Here is an 18239-nt window from a genome sequence, read left to right on the forward strand (position 1 = left end):
TTATTGACACACACCCAAGAACAGCATAAAAAGTCTACAATTCAGATTCTAGTGCCAAAATCAGTTATTACATAAATAGTCTCCGGGTCGACCAAGTCACCCAGGTACATTCATCCATTCACATACCCCACGGCCAGTCATGATATCTAACTTGATGGGATCCGGAAGCCGTAAACTTCAGATCCTTAGCTGGAATGTCCGCGGCCTCCTCGATAAGATCAAATGAGCTGTACTCCGACAGGCTAAACGATATAAAGCGGAATTCCTACTCCTACAAGAGACCCATCTACTGGGCAAGATTTGGATTTGTTCAAACCTTTCACTCTGGGTTCACTAGGGGGTTCCCGTGGTGTAGCGTCCTCATCCACCATAGCATTACATTTGTCCACTGCAAGATGCAGATTCATAGTAATCACCGGAATAATATATGGCGAGTCTCTCATTCTTGGCACTGTATACACCCCCCTGCCCCCTAGCTTGGAACCTCGTAGAATGCTTGACAACACTCTGGACTGAGATCCCACCTGGTCTGACGATAGCGGGTGGGGACTGGAATGATGTACTATGCCCAATGGGAGATAGATGGCGCAGCACGGAGCGATTAACAGCAGTGCAAGAGTCTAAACTACTGCCCTTGATTCAGGGGATGGAGTGGATTGACTCCTGGAGAACGCTACACCCCACACAACACAAATACACATACTTCTCTGGAGTGCATGAGTCCGTCTCCCGCATAGAGTACATATTTATATCTGCACCCCACACCCCCTACAATCTTATGGGAAGCCATGAAACCTACACTTAGGGGGTGGACATAGCACTTTGCACTGCATGGAGTGGACAGCGTCGTGAGAAGCTAATACAAACTGAAGCCAGTCTGATTGTTGTAAAGCGCAGAAGCAGGGGGGAGGAAGGAGGCACTGCGCACAGACAGCTGCTTAGCACACAGCAAACACATGCCAGTGAGTTGCTGGACAAAGCTAGACTCTACTGGCTTGCTACCTGTAGCCGGATTTACCTGTGGAGTGACAAATCCAGCGCCTTACTCCATTGTCTCGGTCAACAGATACTACGCCCACAAACCCTCCCAGGTATATGTGGCGTAGACAGGAAGATGCTCACAAATCCATCGCAAATTGTAGCTAGCTTTGCCAACTACTTTACAGATCTCTGTACCCCCCCCGGGAGACCCTTCTCACGAATACTATTCATAAGTTCCTTGCAGACCTGCCCCCGCGGACCCTCTTTGATGCTGTACGTGAGGCCCTCGATGCTCCACTATCAGCTAAGGAGACGCAAAAAGCATTAATGGATATGAGCTCAGGCACGGCACATGGCCCAAATGGCTTCCCTTGTGAGTTCCTCCAAAAATACCAATCTCAACTGATGGTGCCATATCTGGCGGCCCTTAACGCTATTGTGGAGGATGGCTGCCTTCCACAGAACTGGAGCCACGCAGAGATGATGGTTTTCTTAAAGCCAAGCGGGCCGCCTGAACTTTACTCTTCATACCGCCCGATTTCTCTCTTAACGTTGAAGCCAAACTCCTGGCGAAGGTAATTGTTAAGACCTGATGCACCCCGACTGGGCCGGCTCTATGCCCAGTCCTACTACACGGCATAATATTCGCCATGCGCACAATGCCATTGCTGCCGTGGACCATGTCGACGGACCAGCTGCACTCCTTGCAGATATCGACAAGGCATGCGATTCGCTAAGTTGGACATATCTTCGTTTTACTTAGTTGCCTGAATATTGGCCCTCGCCTTCTTACTTGAATACATCTTCTGTATACAGACATCACAGCTTCAGTTCGCATGGCTAACTCCATCTTAGGAAGCTTTGCTATTGGGCGGGGAACTCGTCAAGGATGCCCCCTTCTCCTTACCTATTTGCGTTGGCCATGGAGCCTCTGGCGGTGTGGGTGAGAATAAATGCACAGATTTATGGCTTTGAGTGGGCGTGGGAGTTCTCGGACGGCATAGCGCTCTATGCGAATGATGTGCTGTTCTTTCTCAGGCAGCCCAATAGAGCTGGCCCGCGCCTGCTCAGAATTATGCAAATTTTGGGCGAAACTTCTGGCCTCTACATGAATAGGGGTACATCCTTTCTGTGGCCCCTGAGTGGAGGAGATCAGTTGGGCAGACGGTTGCAGGAGGCAACGGTGGTCCCTAATTGTTTCAAATATTTAGGGGTGTTCCTCTGTGCCTCTCATTCCATCTCATGGGACAGGAATCTGGCCCCACTGTGGACGCAGACGGGGGATCAGGTGCACTCGTAGTCGCAGCTACCTCTGTCCCTGTTTGGCATATTTAAAATGGTCTCATTGCCCCATCTTCTATATCAGCTTCAGAATCACCCATACCCCATATGGCCCTCGTGGTTCCAGCAACTAAATGCAATGCTTGCTCGGTTTCTCGGGGGGGAGGGGGCAGGCGGTGTGAGTGGCCTTGAGGACCTGCTTCCAGTCTACCTACTGTGGCCAGCATGGCTAATCTGGATATCCAGACCTACCATGCGGCTTCACATCTTCTTATCCTCAATGACTGGTGGTACTGAGACATTAGAGATCCTGCGTATGCAGTCCAGCGTTGGCTGATGAATGCCATGCTGCTACATATGGTCCTATATTCCGACCCGACGCTTAGAGGACTGCCATCTGCGACCACGACGATTTTAAGAACTGGAAATGAGTACTACGCACAATAGGATGGTGGGGTACATTGACCAAAGAAACCCCTCTGTGGCATAACGGCCTGTTGCTGCAGCTGGCGCAGCTGTTCGGGTTTCAGGGTTGGGAGGCCTTTGGGATTGACAAAGTGGGAGCGGTTATGCATGGTTGGAAATTTAAGTCATTTTAGGAACTCCAAACAGAATATGCCATGACCCGTTTGCAATTTTACAGATCCCTCCAATTCCATCATGCCTTCTCCCCGTTTATAGCATGCCAAGCAGACATACCTGACTTCAACCCCGTAGAAGCTAAAGTCTTTATGGGGGATCTGGGAGATCACAAAATAACTAAAATCTATCGCACAATTCTGACTAATAGCCCTACTACACTAAAAAAACCTCAGTACACGTGGCGGCTGGATCTCAGCCCCTTAGATGAGGATGATTGGGTGGAGGCGATGGAGTCCCTGCGCAGCGCAGCAATTGCGGCACGCTTGAGACTTATTAATTTTAAATAACTTCATCGGGTCTACTTCAGCTTGTCGCCTCACCTCACTGCTTGTGCTGTGGGGCTGCTGAGGGCACCTCCATACATACAGTATGGCAGTGTATGACCTTACTGAGGTTTGAAGGGGAAGGGGGGGGGGGGGGGTGACCACTTGCCTTTCGGAGGTCCTAGTATGGGATATCCCACTTTTGCCATGCTTGGCTATGCTCCACATTACTGAGGGACTGGGTGGCAACGAATACAAGTGTCACTTGTTGCTTCTAGGCCTCACATTAGCTAAACAAGATATTGCCAGGGCGTGAAAGGATGCGTCTCCTCCTTCTGTCGCAATATGGAAGAAGGGCCTAGATTTCTCTATGGGTCTGGAAATACCAGTTTTCAAGGTGAGGGGATGCCCCCAGAAACATCCTAAAATATGGAAGAGCTTGGTAGACTATAGAGGGCCTTACTTGAAACCTATTCCTCCTATTTCTGCTACTGAGGGGCTGCTGGGATGACTGTTGTGCTACGACCCAGATTTTGCTCATATTCGTCTTCAAAATGGATGGCTCGGATCTATGCATCTCAGAACTTTTTATTTTCTCTGTAAGTTTAATATGGCACTACTGTTTGTTTTAAAACGTTTTATTCAAACATTCATATATCAAAAATAGCGTTATTGCAATGTTGAAAAGGTTGATATCAGTTTTATCATCAATTACTGCACATTACTGGTGCTCCTGGTTGCACCAGGTCTGTATCAGCTGTCAACAATAAAATTGTGTTATGAAAAAAAAGAAACACAACAGCCGAACTGTTGTTGAGGGAGTGGATCCTTCGGGTCAGCTTACTCTTTTATCTGAAAGTCAGATCACAGAACACTTAAAAAAAAAAAAAAAAAAGACAACAAAAAAAAAAAGATCATACCCATGTTGTGTGTAGCTCTACAGGTAAATCAAGAGGTTCAACTGTAGTTATGGGCCTGAGGCGTCTGGTATCCGCAAAAACACCAAAAGAACACTGAAGTCTTGGCCTACCAAAGTGCGTGCGTCCACGTCCCTAAAGTGGCCTAATGCCCTTACCTTGTTTTTGAGGAGTCTTTCAAGTACTCCTGATTGGAGGAAAGGACTGTCCTACATAATATTCTAACAGGGAGAGCCTTGAGACTTTTTGCCGGCAATGCAGCTGCGCTTCAGTATCTTACAGATAATGTGGTTCTTAACTACTGCAAAGGACAGGCTGAAACAGTGCATTTCGTCTTTACCAGGTTCGGCTGGTGCCTCTCCTTCCAAGGAAAGAACAGTGGCTTGAACTTAGTCCATGTGAGATACTGGGTTGTTGGCCAAGAGGGGTGTGAGCCCTTCCCAAGCAACAGCCAGAATCCTTGTGAAGGTCAAGGACAAAAAGTCACTAAATTAACCTGTGATTAACCCTCTGGTTGCTTGACACAAAAGGAGACAGGCTTAACTTAGAGACAATGTACAAAGAAATTATGCAGCACTTAAACAGCAATAAAGTGAAAACAAACACGTCCTCTAACTCAAAGCCTGGCTCAACCCCACCTCTGTGCCCGACATTACCGTTGCAATACCCGAAGGATTCAATATCACCCACTGCAACAGCATCAATATGCCTAGCGGAGGTATCGCTATCATACACAAGGAATCCATCTAATGCACCACCATCATGATGACGTAACCCCAGCCATTAAACACATCAACTTGCGACTCCAAATAGATAGCCAAACCACCTTTAGGGGCACCCTCGCCTACCGTCCCTCCAGGACCACGCCCAGATTTCTGCAACTTCATCACCAACTTCATCGCCCACCCTCACCATAAACTCAACTATATTTTCCTCAGCAACCTCAACTTTTATCTTACAGACCACAATGACACCAACACTACCAACCTCCTCGACAGCATGAACATCAGCCCCACCCATGACTCCACGCACACCACAGGCCACACAAGACCCCATCTTCCCCCTCAGAAACCACATCAGGTACAGCCAAATCAAGGAACTCACCAGTACCAACCACTGTATTATCCACTTCAACATCGCCAGCTCATGGACCTCCGCCCCAATCTGCCCAATGGCCCCCACTGCAGCTGGAGCAAAGTCATAAAGGACACTTGGATCAACACCCTCAACATCACCCACTCCATCTCCTCAAACAACGTAGATCAGAAGGTCAAAAACTAACTGCGCCAACAGCATTGCTCCCATGGACAACAACTCCCACTGAAGTTCCACCAAGCAGGCTATCTAGTACACCAAAGACATCGGTACAGCTAAAGGACATAGTAAACATATGGAAAGGAGATGGCTCACCAGCAAGGACACAACCGACAAGACCACCTTCATGACAGCCCTCAAACTCTACTACAGACAGCTGAGGGAATCGAAGAAAAAATGCTTTAGCCTCACGCATTTAAGAAATCTCCAATAAAAGCAAAGAACTCTCCAACATCATCAAATAATTCTCCAATCCCCTCACAAGAACGCCTCAACAACCTCACAAACTTCTTCCATGACAAGATCAACAACATCTACAGGAACTTCAAACCCCAGCCCAAGACCACGGACTTCTTCAAGCAAAGCAACATCCCCGCTACTGCATGACAAACATCGCCAACTGGATGAAGGAAAATGGCATGAAGCTCACAGACAAGACAGAGGTATTGATCTTCGGAAACAATTTCTTCCCATGGGACGCATCCTGGTGGCCCTCTCAACTTAGACCTACTCCTACCCCCACTGCCTACACTAGGAACCTCAGCATCATCCTGAAAAACAAGCCAACCATGACTACTCGGGTCAACTCAGTCTCCTCTTACTGCTTCTTTATCCTCTGCATGCTTTGTAAGATATTCAAATGGCTACCCCAAAGCTAAAGACGCACCCTCACCGAAACCCTCTTATTCAGCTGACTGGACTGCGACAACAATCTCTACATAGGGATCACAGCTCACCTCTCCAATGACTACCAACCATACACAACACCGCAGCCAGACTCGTCCTGGATCTCAATAGACTAACCCATATCACCACCCACCTCAAGGAACTCCACTGGCTCCCAGTACAGAAAAGATGCCAGTTCACTCTATTGACCCACACATACAAGGCCCTGCACAACTGCAGACCAACCTACTTTAACACTGCCTTAACTTCCATAAGCCAATCAGACATCTCCGCTCAGCTTCCCTCTCTCCAACCCTCACACCCTGCATCTAACGTAGTAAATGTGGAGGTCGTGCCTTCTCCTGTATACCAGCAAAGATATGGAACGAGCTACCATCTCCAGACCACCTTATCTCTTGCAGAGTTCCGAAAGTCCCTGATGACATGGCTATTCGGCTTATCGAATTGGACCCTGTCAGCACCTGGATCCTCTCTTGGATGACAAGCTGTGCTCTACAAATCTAATGACTGAGTGATCACAAGAAAAATTCCACACTAATTTAGAAAAATGGAGTACATTTTCATAAATTGACATCAAAACAAAGATCCACTTAGTAGAACCGGAAATATGAACTTTGAAAGCTTAAAGTGAAAAACAGCACACAAAACATTAAAGCACGAATCACAGACATCTTGGTGAGAAAGACCAGGGCAAAGTCGAAGGATATGGCTGACCGCAATAGCTACATGAAGTAGACTGGGCTAGGTGTCCGCTTACCTTCGGACTTAGAAGACATCTTTATGAAAATTGCCTGAGAAGGTAAAGTTCAGTGGGGCAAGGCAGCCAGCAGTGTCCACAGCCAGTAGTTTCCGAGGAGGAGACAATCTTATCGGAGCTGCAGGACGAGGTTATGGGGAGGATTTTTGTTCAAACTTAGTCTCTTTTTTCAAGTCGAAGATCTCCAGCAGAAGGAAGCTGTAGTATGTAGTCGACGAGAACTCCACAAGATCACATACCCCTTCTGAGATTCAGGATTTGCTGCAGCAGAAAATAACATATTAGGAGCTACAGTGAAGTCAGGCTGAACAGCGATGCTCTTTGGGCAGATCGGCGAGCAGGTAGGTCCTGGTCTCTTCTTGGTCTCACAGCATGTTTTGGCAGAACATTTTCAAAGTGCCATCTTTTAGATTTGGGCTATATGGGCAACTTTAGCACCTCTTCCAAGGGTTCAGAACTAGAGGGTTCACCACTTGGAGGGTCAAGACACACCGAGGCAGGGTCCAAGTCCAAGATGGTTGGAGCCTCTGTCCCTGAGGATCTGATCAGAAGGCCATCCAATTAGCCCGTGGTGTCACTCTGGAAGTCGTGGGTTCAAACGGGAAAGCAGGTCTTCAGCAGCAGGGAAGTCATCGGAGGGCACAGAGCAGGTTTCAGGAAGCAGGGCAGTCCTATCAGTGTAGGATGGAAGTTGTCTTAAGTAAACAGCAGGTCATACGCAGCAGGACAGGCCTCTGAGATACACAGCAGACCACAGGCAGGCCTCTGGGAGTTCTTCCACAGTTCCAGAAGTGAACTTAAGAGTGAATCGGAGGGTCCTATCTTTATATCCGATGTCAGCTTTAAAGTGGAAGAACTTCTGGAGTTTACTCTCCACACAAGTGTGAGGAATTTCCTGCCTCCCTAACCTAGTCTCAGCCTGTCTGCAGTCACGAAAGCTAGTGTTACATTCTTTGAGTGTGAGCTGAGGCAGTGTCTTTGAAGTGCAAGTGCCCCCCCCCCATCCTGCTTTGGATGGCTTACCCTGCTAACATCCAGTCCCTCTAATATGTGGCTGTCTGGGAGAAATACAAAAAGGCCAACTGCTAACCACAGCTAGTTATGTGACTCAGGAAAAAGGCCACAGTCACCAAATGATTAGGACAAGAAAAGGCCAATTTACTAGCACATAACACTGATGAATGGAATGCTTGAAGTAATCTCAGCCACTGGTAAACACTCAAGCCGCATCCCAACCCACTGTTATTCTCCACACCATGCCACCTTACTTTGGATCCAGCTATACACAAATCAGTCTTGACCACGCTCCCATAGGAACTGAGATTAGTTCAAGTGTTCCATCCATCATCGTGTTGGTTTTGAACCTTGTAGAAGTGTCAATTTCAGAGTTGTGACTTAAAATTCAACTTTACCATTAAATAGCATTTTAATTTACATTTACTTAGACACCAAACCTGACTATTCAACCTGCTACCAAACAAAAGCCATCTCTAGTGCAAAATTAATTAGTGAATCAATTTATTTTGAATCCAGATATAGAAACTTGGTTGTGTACCATCAACGTCAAGTCTCTTTATACTTCCATACCCCACGAAGGTTGATATGGAGCCGAGACTCCGCCGGACACCAGAGGCCTCTGACCTCCGCCTCTCCCATGTGGCCCCCCCATCCCAGGAGGGATGCATCCGTCACAACTACGTGCTCCGGTTGGGGTAGGGAGAGGGATCTGCCACTGACCCAATTCCGGTCCGTGAGCGACCACTGCAACTGTCTTGCAGGGCCCTCCGAGATCAAGACATGGTCGGACAAATTGCCCCGATGCTGGGCCCACTGAAACTCCAGGTCCCACTGTAGAGCCCGCATCCACCATCTGGTGTGATGCACCAACAGGATGCAGGAGGCCATCAGACCCAGAAGCCGCAGCACCAACCTGACCGAAACCCGGGATAGAGGCCGAAAGAAGGGAATCAGAGCCTGAATATCCCGGACCCGCTGTTCCGGAGGATAGGCCCGGAACTGCGCCGAGTCCCGAACCGCTCCGATGAAGAGGAGCTTCTGGGAGGGACTCAGATGCGACTTCGGCACATTGATGGAGAACCCCAGCAAATGCAAGAGGTCGGCCGTAGTCTGGAGGTGAAAGACGACTGCCTGGGGCGAGCCCGCCTTCAACAACCAGTCATCGAGATAGGGGAAGACTGGAACCCCTAATCTGCGCAGATGAGCTGCGACCACCGCCATCACTTTCGTGAACACCCGAGGGGCACTGGTGAGGCTGAAGGGGAGCACGGTAAACTGAAAATGCTCTTGGCCCACCGTGAACAGCAGGTAACGCCGGTGGGCCAGCAGGACGGGGATGTGGAAATAAGCACCCTGCAAGTCCAACGCTACCATCCAGTCTCCAGGGTCTAGGGCAGCCAGAACCTGAGCTAAGATGAGCATCTTGAACTTCTCCTTCCGGAGGAAGGCGTTGACGCTCCTGAGGTCCAAGATAGGGCGTAGGCCCCCTTTGCCCTTCTTGGGAACCAGAAAGTAGCGGGATTAACAACCCCGACCTACTTCTGGACCAGGAACGCGCTTGATGGCCCCCTTGGCCAAGAGGGCCGTAACTTCCTCCTGCAGAAGTTGCAAGTGATCCCCCGAAATCCGGTGGCATGGCTGGAGGGGTCATCTCGAAGTGGAGGGAGTAGCCCCTTCGGACGATTTGCAGCACCCACCTGTCCGATGTGATGGTACGCCAATGGAGCAGGTGACGGCGAACTCTGCCTCCCACTGGCGTGGAATGGACCTGAAACCTCGGACTAGGAGGGCTTTGAGGTGGATGCTGCTGGGGTAGATGTGGACGGACGGGCTCGTTGTCCCCCTGCTCCGCCTCGGCGGAACCCACATCCGCGACCGCATTGAGGTTGATTCTGCGGCCTGTGGCTAGGCGGACGTGAGGGGGCGCCCCTTCCTTGGCCACGAAAGGGGCGAAAAGCGGAAGTTTGCGGGCTTGGGGCCGAGAGGCCCAAGGACTTGGCCGTACCCCTGGAGTCCTTAAAGCGCTCCAGCGCACTTTCCGCTTTGTCGCCAAAAAGGCGACTGCCATCAAAAGGCATGTCCATGAGGGTGCTCTGGACATCCCCGGAGAAACTCGTGGACCTCAGCCAGGCGTGGTGACGAATCGCCACCGTGGACGACATTGCCCTGCCTAGCGAGTCCGTTGTGTCCAGTCCACATCGGATTGCATGCCGTGCCGCATCCTGCCCCTCGGCAAGAGCTTGGGCGAGCCGTGTCCGGGCCTCCTCCGGACACTGGGGCAGCACGTCCTCCACCGTATCCCACAGGGAGTGGGAGCAACGGTCCAAAAGGCATGCAGTGTTGATAAACTGCAACCCCAAACTAAAGGAGGAGAACAGCTTCTTCCCAAACTGTTCCAACCTTTTGGATTCCCGATCCGGGGGAGCTGACGGGAAGGAGGTCTGGGAGGTAGAGGCCTGGATAACCAGGCTTTCGGGCGTGGGGTGCAGCGACAGAAAACTGGGGTCGCCCGGTGCAGGGCCGTGGAACTGTGGAGGGCTTGGACCAGGTGCCCTTCAGAACGTCAATCAGTGCTTCATTGAACTGCAGCAGAGGCTTCGAGGAGCTTCCCGACTGTTGGAGCACTTCAGTGAGGAGATTAGTCCTCATGGCCACCGCAGGCAGCTCCAGCCCAAGGGCTTCGACCGCCTTGCGCAGCACCACATAAAATATAGCACCTTCCGCCAAAGCCACGGTCAGAGGAGAGATGAAGCCAGTGTCAGGGGAGGTGTTAAGACCACTGGCATCCCCCAGTTCGTCTGCCCAGTCCCTGCCGGGCCAGAGGGTCCTCAGACCCCTCCCAGTCTTCACCGTCATCCGATTCCTGGTATACAGGTGGCAGGATCGGAGCCGGGCTAAAGATAAACCTGTCACCCGTCGGCATCGGATGCGGCGCCGGGCGGTGCCGCTCCGACGCTGGGCCTGGACCGGGACTAAACTACGTCCGATGGTGGCGCTGGGGGCAGCACCGGAGGAGTCGGCGCCGGCAGAGGGGTCGTGAGGTCTACCGGCACCGACTGGGATCCAGGCCTGGATCCCCCGGGGGCCTGCGGCGTTGGGACCGGAGTCGACAACGGTGCCGGAGCCGCCGGCTCGCTAGGCCTCCCAGTCGAGCCTGCGGGGCCCGAAAGCGTGCCAGCAGGCGTCGACGGCAGAGCCAGGTTCCTCAGGGCCACGAGTAAGTCCCTGACCTCCGCCGGAGTCGCGTCAGACCCAGGGACCGGAGGGTATGGGGTCGGACGGGACTCCTGTGGCTCCAACGGAGCCGCGCGGGTGGTGCCACCCAAACCCTCAGCCGAGTCGCGCGACCGGCGAGGGGAGCAAGAAGAGCGATGTCGCCTCTTTGTCTTCTTGCTATGCTTCGACTTACCGGATCGCGAAGGCTGCGGCTCCTCGACCGGGACCTTGAGCGGCGCGGAGCCGACTGCTGAAACTCGAGCAGCCTCCGAAGTCAAGGCCCGGCAGTCGAGGCACGACTCGGCATCGTGGTCGGCCCCAAGGCAATAGAGGCACCGGCGGTGGTGATCCGTGACCGACATCAGTCGGTGATGGTTATCACAAGCTTTGAAGCCAGGCATCCCTATTGGCACCAGAGTCGAGGTCGACGAAGAATGGAACTAAAAGAGCTAAAAAAAGTTTAGTCAAAAAATGACTAAAAGGGTATGCTCTTCCCGGATCGGCGCTTACAGGCGCGGGAAAAAGAAGAACTGACGTCAGCGCGCGAGGGCGACGTCTAAGTACTCCGACGACGTCATCCCGGCGATCACGACGCAGACAACAGACGCGGAGCCGTGGATGACGCCTAGCAACGCGCAAGGGTATTGCTGACGAAAAATCTTTCCTGATCCAGCCAGACGCCTGGGGATATTCTAAGGTGAGGAATCTAACTAACGTGTTTCTTTCAGATACGTATTTACTCACTTGTTTCCAAGAACTGTCCCGGGACTGAATCTAGGATCCAGTCCTGGAGTTAGAAAAGTAATCCTGAAAGTAATCAATTGCATATAACTTAAAATTCCCATTGAGCTCAATGTATTATTGTGTTTGAAATTGTGTTGCCTAGTGCAACAAACTAACTATTGCATTTCATGTCAATTGCCTCTTGCAAAGTATTTAACTAAAGCATCTCATTCTGAGAAAGTATATTTTGATACCTCTTGTTGGTTCTAAAATAAAACAACCATATATTGTTATATACAAACCATTGGCCTAGAGTTCAGTTCTTGAGTGTGTGAGACCATTTGCTGACTGAGTGTGTACAACAAATGCTTTACACTGTCCTCTGATACTGCCTTTCTGCTCGACCAAGCTACCACTTTAGAGAGTAAGGTTATATCTAACTTTAGCCTCTGACAAACCTCTGGGGACTGTGGACTCTGTGCACACTGTACCTATTTGGGAAAAGTATATACAGAGCCACTTTCTCATAGGTTGGAAACCACATTACAGAGAAAGTCCACCAACAGAAATAATATACTACATTATCAAAGCTTTCATCAATACTCGGTTACAAATCATTTACAGTACTCTCAGCTCCTTCGAGTAAAGAAAATTGTATGTAATCCAAATGATTGTCAGGTTCAAACCGACATCATGCTTCAAAGATTTCAACAACGAGGATATCCCGTTAATATCCTCGAACAAGCCAAGGCGAGAATTTCAAACAAAACTCGGACTGATCTGTTGTCTCAAGCCACCAAACAAGATCACCAACATACAGTACTAGTATCCAAGTATTCGACCATGAGGCATCATTTAAAACAATCCATTCACAAACACTGGTCTATCTTAACCTTAGAACCAGACTTCAAAGGGATCTTTAAAGACATGCCGATGTTTGCATACACTAGAGGTAAAAACATCCAAGAATTGATCGGACCATCCCAAACAAGGAACCGCACAACGACCGCTTATAAAGGCTCGTCACATTGTTACAACTGTAGCAATTGCAACAACCTCATTAAGGGCACAACCCTCATGCATCCCATGAAGGGTACTCCAATTATTCTACAAGTGACTGCCAATTGCGACACGACCAACGTGATTTGCTTAAATGCCCATGTGGCCTCCCATACGTGGGTAAGACTGAGAGGAAAATTAAAACCTGTATACACGAACACAAAACATCCGTACCAAAAACCTCAAGTCTGTGATAGCTGTTCATTTTGTAGAGAATAACTATGACATTACACAGTTGAAATTCACGATTTTGGAAGTAGTAGCCAAAATTGAAGGCAGAGATAATAACTTTTTGTTACAAAGAGCAAACTATTGGATCAATTTCTTGGACACCGTAAAACCCAGGGGTCTTAATGGCTGAATGGAATTTGCTTGCTATTTATGATTTACCACACTTGATTCTACCACATGTGTTATTACACACAATAGTCAGCTTGTTGTTCTGAAATATGGTTGTTTTTTATATGTGTTATCACCTTTGTAACACACTGGGCTATGTATAAATGCATAACCCCGGATTAGGGAACGCACCTACTTGCTTGCACCCAGTGTACCATTGAATGTGATGTCGCCCCACCTTTTGGTTACCGATTTTAGTTGTTTGATAAGTTTCTGTGCACAAGCCGGTTACATCTTTAGTTTTATTCAGCCCCTGTCAAGATGGTTCCCACCCTCACGCGTGGTTCTGTTTCATTTTTGTTCCATTTAACCCTGTTGAGATGGCCACCGTTCTCATGCGACGGGGACACACACCAGTCCGCTTTCTGTGTCCATGCTCACTTATTCCATTTACTTCCGCCTCAATTGAGCTTTGCACAACTGCACTGAAGCACAGTCTGCACCAGCCACACGATACGCGCCGGGTCCCCCGTACACCCCAGGTGAGCCTCCAGCATAGAGGAACGTTTGGAATGCATGACAGCATGCTTTCTCCGCACCTTCGCGTTTTAACCACATTTGCGCTTTAACAACTCGTGAAGCACCAATAAGTTGTGTAAATGTTTGTGACTTGGTTACTAGATTACAGCTGCTGTCATATCCTCCACCCCACCCGTGTTTTTAAGTTCGTTGTCACTCGCTTCTCATTTTTCACATTTCGCTTGTTTCGCACTTTTGTCACTCGGTTTCTAGACACACACCGTAGACTCCGTTGGCACAGAGCAGCATGATTCTTGATTTAGCTTTTATTACACCGCGAACGCCGAGCATATTTTAATAATGGCACCTTTCACCTGGCACATGTTTTTCGAGCACCCTTGAGTAGTGGGCAACTACATTAATACCAGAGTGGTCCCTCATTATGTTCATATCATTTTTTGTTTAGATTTCTCCTGATGAAGGGCACATTAATGCTCGAACGGCATTGGGCCAACTAAGACTGTTGGATATATTTAATTCTAGAAGCAAAAATACGATATGTTGACATGAATATCGTCACCTGAGAATTTACATATAAATAAATCTTCAAGCAAACAACTCAATTTGGATTATTTTACTCTTTGTGTTTGAAAACCTTTTGGATAAATCGTGCAAATATCACTTCCAGCGATTTCTTTCAGGTGTGCTCAGAGGGATGTTTTTTTTTTTTTTTTAAACATACCTTATTGAAACACCTTAGCATAAAAATAGGATCATTTTGATACATAAGGTATTTTGTTTTTTTGTTATTTCCAATTTATACACAATACATATTTGAGCATGATATAACTTCCGGGTACAAATGTAGGTCGTCAGTCGTCCAGAGGGATGTTTCTTAATCTAGGAAACGCTACTCTGTTCCTGGAATTGCCATACCAGTATATAATTCTCATCCTACTGGTCGGAGGGCATTTTCAAATTCTTTTCATTTTGGAAACATCCAAAGGCATAATTTATCATGTTCCTTTATTTTGGATCTGGTATAACAATGATTTAACATTCCTCTACGTTTGCCATCCCTTATCCCTTACCTTTATTGAAGGTCAGCATGTTGTAAATTGTAATCTATATCTTTTTACTCTGTTCTTTGTGCACATCAATGGTATTTGTAAAGTATTCTGATGTTTTTGTTTCTAGTTAGTGCTAATAAAATTTTTAAATAAACCTATGGCTGTAGAGAAGAGGTCCTTCGGGTTAATGCTATTGTGCTTACCCAAACGAAAACCGGTGAAGCCCTGATAAGCTCTGCATTTTTCCAAGAATGAGATCAGAAAGGCATTCCCAAGCTTCTTTCGGAGAGGAAAGGCACTGGATCAGAACCTTTAGCCTCACATTAAAAAATCCAGTAGGTCAGCTGTGTGGGAATCCCTTAAAAAAAGTTCTTTTGGCCAGCATTTTATCCACTAAACCATGAAAAGGGTGTTGGCGTCAACCTTTCACCAACAGTCTTAATTATCCTGGTGCTACTACAGACATCATAATTAAGATACAGTAGTTTTGAATGGTGGGAGGTATGGCACTATTACATCTCAGAAAGTAGTTTATACAAAGGATTCTGAATTTGATATAAATTGCTAAGACAAAACTCTTTGGTTAAGTACGCAAAGGAATTCACAAGGCACAATAAAATAGTTTAGATCTTTATGCAGAGTATAAATGATATGCTTATTTCAATTTTCCACTGCAATACAAAGAAAAACTTGAAAGGTATATGCACATTTAGAGTGTTTGAATTTACTGAAAATATGTAACTTACTTGAGGTGCATTTGTAGCCACTAGAAATGCATTTGTGCGTCCTGGATGGTCATAGTCGTGCATTGCAGCAGCTATAAATAAAGCCATTAGTTCCAAAGCAGGTACATTGGACGCCAAGCATCCGTAGCTGTCATCAGCAATGGGACAACTTTTAGACGAAATGTAGGCTACTCGACCTGGTACAATTCCGCTGTCTGAATCTAGGATGAAAAGAGTAATCCACTAAATTTAGAATACCATGATGCAATCTCTTAATGATCAGAAAAATTCACTGACATTTTACGGACAGTCTTCTGCATCTATAATATGCCTCTGCAGTGTCCAGGCAGAAGTGGGTAGTAAATTTAAGTTAATTTAAATCATGACCTGGACGTAGCTTCAGACTTCACTGGTAGAGAAGAAGTAGACCGCATGTTGCAAGGAGCAGCAGTCATCAAACGGAAAATCCAGAATGTATTTACATATGCGAGCTAAAGCTGGTAAGTCCTTTGTGCACTCACACAGTATTGAGATCGATAACACAGGCATGTGGCCGAAGTGTCAGCCAGATGTTTACATTAGACCAGTTTGTGCACCTGCAGTTACATCAATAAATAGCTTAGCAGTATTCTCAACTGATCGTGCCAATCTCTTAATACTACCAAGAAGCTCACAAGTGAGAAGAAACAGCATGTGTTTTTAGGTTTCGCATGCACACAGCGCTTGCGCTGAGCTTGTGAAATCTCTTGTGTTTAATTTAGGTTAAATAGGTGCTCTTATCAGTTCCCATAACCAATTTACTGTCTTCATTCACTTTTGTATGGAACTTTTTTTTGTAACTTCCCCTGGCTGCATGCATTTACAGTACTTCTACAAAAGCTGTTCACATTGTTTAGGCTACATTTACTGTCAAGATAAGATCTCTTTCCATGGAAAAGGCAGACAGCTTCTAACGGTATTGTGGAATGTTTGTTTTTTTACTACTTAGTTGTGTAAAGCAGATGCGTGGAGCTTAGAATGTTTGTGGCATTTCCTAGTCATAGCTCAGTACCTTTCATTATCGGATTTATTTTTCCAACTTAATCAATTTGGTTATAATGAACCAATTCTAAATGTTGTAACAAACATTGCACGTTAAAAAAGTTAATGGGGAGGTGTGGCTGAGCAGCCGACCAGCATGGCCATAAGGTGAACAAGCTCCGGAACCGACTGCATGCATTCAGAGCTTAGCGGGTTCCATCCTCGCTTCTCCACCCAACAGCATGGAAATTCGTCGTTAGCTGACCCCCTGGGCGATGTAGAGACCCATCGCCGAGCTCCTGCGCCCACTCCTGACCAGAGTGAACCACTGAGGAGAGGTGCGGCCTGCCCACCTCCGAGGCCCAGCAGCGATGGGGGCCACAGGTGAGCTTGAGGCCCCTTGCTACCCCCCCCCCCCCCCACGATCCTGCTGGGGCCCTTTTGCCAGCCCTACTGGTGGGGCTATGCTGGCCCGCCTCGGACACTCCTGTGGTGGAGTAGCCACCTGCCGCAGAGACCTCGAACATGGCCTCCTCCCTGCCAGATGACTGATCCTGCTGCACTGCAGGCCGTGCCACGGGCAGCTGGGGATGACTAGAAGCCTCTGCTGTGTGACTGGACCCGACAACTCCCCGCAGCCTGGGACAGCCCGCATATAAACTGCATCTACTTCATGCAGGCCATATCCACTAAAAGTGAGCACACGCATCGCAGCACCATGCCCCTCACGCTCTGCTTTGAGGCGTCCAGTCCACCACCCCTCTACATGGGGCTGGGGCGCCTCCACAACATATAGCGCCAATATCATCTCCATTGCGGGTGACTGCGGTGGGACCTCAATCAAGGACCCCTTGTAGGAACTGACTGCACAGGGCGGCAACAGCGGAACCCTTCCTCACTGGGCAGGGCCACGCGATCCCGCAGACTGGTGCCCTCATCACCTGCCACAGCCTCCGGATCCCAACTGCATTGCAAATGCCATTCCTTCATGGGCGGCGGCAACCCCAAGCAGCGGAAGCTCACATTTGACAGGTCATGATCATCAGATCAGCCAGGCCCTCTATCAGATATTGATGAAGTGCACAAGGCGGTGTACCTCTCGGGGGCGCTGCAGCCATTGTAACATAGCTGCAGGCTGGCTTTCGTGACATTGACGCGTGCTTTAACACACTGCCGGCTCACCTGGACGGCATGGGGGAGCGCCTGGAGAGGCATGGTACGCGGCTGGATACTGTTGAGGAGCTGGGGATGACCCAGGAAGACAACAATGCTACACTACTGTGACAGCTGGAGAAGACACTGCTTCTGCTGAAGGAGGTAGCCATAAAAAAACGAGGACCTTGAGACACGGTCCCGCCAAAATACCATCCACAATCTTGGCCTGGTGAAATCCACAAACATGGGCGCCCTGAACACTTTGTCAAAATCTGCTCAATGATCTCCTGGGAGCACAACACTTTTCCTCCACCTTCCTAGTTGAAAGAGAACATAGATCCTTAGGCCTGCGCCCGCCTGCCAGGGGCGCCGCCAGGCCTTATCGTGTCCCATATTATAAATTACAGGGACTGCGATGCACTCCTTCAACTGGCCAAAGAGAAAGCCCCTTTACAGTACCAGGGTGCTATGCTTTCGATTTAGCCTGACTTCATGCTTGCGGTGCAGGAGGCACGGCAGAAATTCCCTGATGCGAAGGCACATCTCAAAGCATG

General features: G+C 48.5%; 1 protein-coding gene across 2 annotated transcripts in view; it reads right to left on the reverse strand.

Annotated features, from left to right (window-relative positions):
* Positions 1-18239, reverse strand: part of PDE3B (phosphodiesterase 3B) — a 1362481-nt gene that overhangs the window by 249285 nt on the left and 1094957 nt on the right. For both annotated transcript variants that reach the window (XM_085648114.1, XM_085648115.1), the window contains exon 13: positions 15532-15731. In XM_085648114.1, the coding sequence (XP_085504240.1) occupies positions 15532-15731 (200 nt within the window). The remainder of the gene's footprint in view (positions 1-15531; positions 15732-18239) is intronic.

Source organism: Triturus cristatus, chromosome 3_2 (genome assembly GCF_964204655.1).
Source record: "Triturus cristatus chromosome 3_2, aTriCri1.1, whole genome shotgun sequence".
NCBI lineage: Eukaryota > Metazoa > Chordata > Amphibia > Caudata > Salamandridae > Triturus > Triturus cristatus.